Source organism: Vespa velutina, chromosome 13, assembly GCF_912470025.1.
Source record: "Vespa velutina chromosome 13, iVesVel2.1, whole genome shotgun sequence".
In the NCBI taxonomy this organism is placed as follows: Eukaryota; Metazoa; Arthropoda; class Insecta; order Hymenoptera; family Vespidae; genus Vespa; species Vespa velutina.
The window spans coordinates 2,918,192-2,920,691 of record NC_062200.1 but is presented as its reverse complement, the minus strand read 5'-3'; the positions used below and the strand labels follow the sequence as shown (position 1 = coordinate 2,920,691).

The window sequence follows — 2,500 nt, the reverse complement described above, 5'->3', positions numbered from 1 at the left end:
AAAAGAAACAAAGAACAAAGGAAAGAGAGAGAGAGAAAAAAAAAGAATTATTACTTAAATACGAATTAAATCTCCTCCATTCGATTTCTTTCCTTTTATATCAATTCATTCATTTATCCAAATGAGATCAGCTGTGTTTGTCATGTAATTAATATTATGCAACGAAAAAAATCATATCAACAAATTTGTTACATAGTAATTGATTACAAAAAAAAAAAATAATGATATCAGCTTGTTATTTATATATATATATATATATATATATATATATTTATAAAAGAAAAAAAAAAAAGAAAGAAAAAGAAAAAGGAAATGAATCGTAAGAAGCAAAAATTTATGTTTCAAGAGAGTCGGAGAAAGAGAAAGGCGTTACGTCAATAGAACATGCTATCTCTATTCGTCATCTAAAGTATTGGATCTATAGAGATCTTTTCGTGATCGATAGTTTGATAATATCCGATAGATAGGTAAAAGCGATCACTTTACACGAATATAAACGACTGATCGACTACTCGATGAAATTCGAGGTAAACGATTTTACATCGATTTATCGCTTTTCAAATGTTCCCTTTATCTATCTATCTCGATTTCGATTAGGACACTTCAAAGTGCGAAAATCATTCGAATGTTTTTTTTTTTTTTTTTTTTTTTTTTTTTTTTTTTTTTTTTTTTTTTTTTTTTTTTTTTTTTTTTTTTTTTTTTTTATAGCTTTCAAAAGGTATCTTAATTAACACGCTTTACTATACGCAAAAAAGTTTGATGGATTTATCGATGTCGTACGTAATCAATACGAATATATCTCGTCGTATCGATCGTTACCATTTATAAAAAAAAGAAGAAAAAAAAAAAGAAAAAGAAAAAAAAAACAGAAAAAAAAATTCACTTTACGATGTATAATTGCAACCTCAAATATAATTGCAACGATTTACTCTCATACGTATCGAATTGTAAATTAATATTAAATATTATTCATCGATCTAAACCTGATTATATCATAAAGAAAAAGTATTTCCGCTTGAAAAAAAAAAAAAAAAAAAAAAAAAAAAAAAAAAAAAATAAAAAAGGAGGAAGAAAAAAAAAAGGGAAGAGAGAGAAAGGAAAGGAGACAAAAAAGAATAATATTTTTACTTACACTGTGAAAAAACGTATCCGCTGCTTTCGGCATATCATTGTCACCTGCAAAAATAAAAAATACACGTCAGATACACCGTTCAATATTTTCAATATTTACAATGACGTATATATATATATATATATATATATATGGTGTTTTATTCGCAACCCCCGTACAATGGACATTGCCAAGAGAAAATTTAACAACGAAAAAAAAAAAAAAAAAAAAAAAAAAGTAATAATTAAAAAGAAAGAGAAGGAAAAAAAGAAAAGAAAAAAACGTTCGATAAATAAAATTAAGTAAGTAAAAGAGAAAAGATAGATGGAATAAGACGAGATTTTATTTCTCTAATAAATATATATATATAAATTATTGTCGGAAGTGTTTCATTCCAGTTTCGAAAATCAATGTCTGTTTATTTCTGTCAAGTTTGGGACAAGCTAAGTACGAAAACAATAATCGTAAGCTCTGACGGTTCCTATAATCCGGTTTATAAACATCACTGTAGTCTATTTAAATCTCAATTGCCAGATATACAAAGTTCTATCTATCTATCCATTTCTCTCTCTCTCTCTCTCTCTCTCTCTCTCTCTTTATTTCTATATATCTATGTATTTGCGAAATGCAAGAAGAAAAAGAAGATGAAGAAGATAATCATGATGAAAAAGAAGAAGAAGAAGAAGAAGAAGAAAAAGAAAAAGAAAAAGAAGAAGAAAAAGAAAAATAAGAATAAGAATAAGAATAAGAATAAGAATAAGAATAAGAATAAGAAAAGGAAAAGAAGAAGAAGATAGTCCTCGATGGTCGAAGCGAAACGAGGCAAACGAGGCAACGGTCACGTACCGTTTAACGCAGATCGACTTACAATCAGAACCTTCTAATTGCTCACTAGGATGACAAAACTTTCAACATCAAACGTCCGCTCTCCCGGTTGAAAGGTACTTGCTACGTTCCTGACTTCGTTGCATGTATTATTGTGTGTGTGTGTGTGTATATATATATATATATATATATACACACCTCCTATCTATCTACCAATATACATAAACGTACTTATACACGTTTCCTCCTTCACGTAATTCACCAAGTATCCTTCATTATACACGATCATTATGCCAATTGAGATTTATGTTTCTATGGATTATTTTATAACTAGGATCTTTGTTTCTTAATTGATTCCTATCCAAGAGAAAGGTGATAGAAAGAATGAAAGAAAGAGAGAGAGAGAGAGAGAAAGAGACAGAGAATAGTATATTTCGCAGGAGAAAATAATTTCATTACGAATATATATTTATTTTTTCAATTTTATTAAATTGAATTCTTATTAAGAATGATTATTCGCAAAACTAACATTTACTTATTTTTTCTCCTTTTTTGCCTTCCTTC

General features: G+C 27.6%; 1 protein-coding gene across 4 annotated transcripts in view; it reads right to left on the bottom strand.

Annotated features, from left to right (window-relative positions):
- Positions 1 to 2,500, bottom strand: part of LOC124953883 (protein bicaudal C) — a 61,009-nt gene that overhangs the window by 32,356 nt on the left and 26,153 nt on the right. For all 4 annotated transcript variants that reach the window (XM_047505887.1, XM_047505886.1, XM_047505884.1 and 1 more), the window contains one exon: positions 1,133 to 1,176. In XM_047505887.1, coding sequence (XP_047361843.1) covers positions 1,133 to 1,176 — 44 coding nt within the window. The remainder of the gene's footprint in view (positions 1 to 1,132; positions 1,177 to 2,500) is intronic.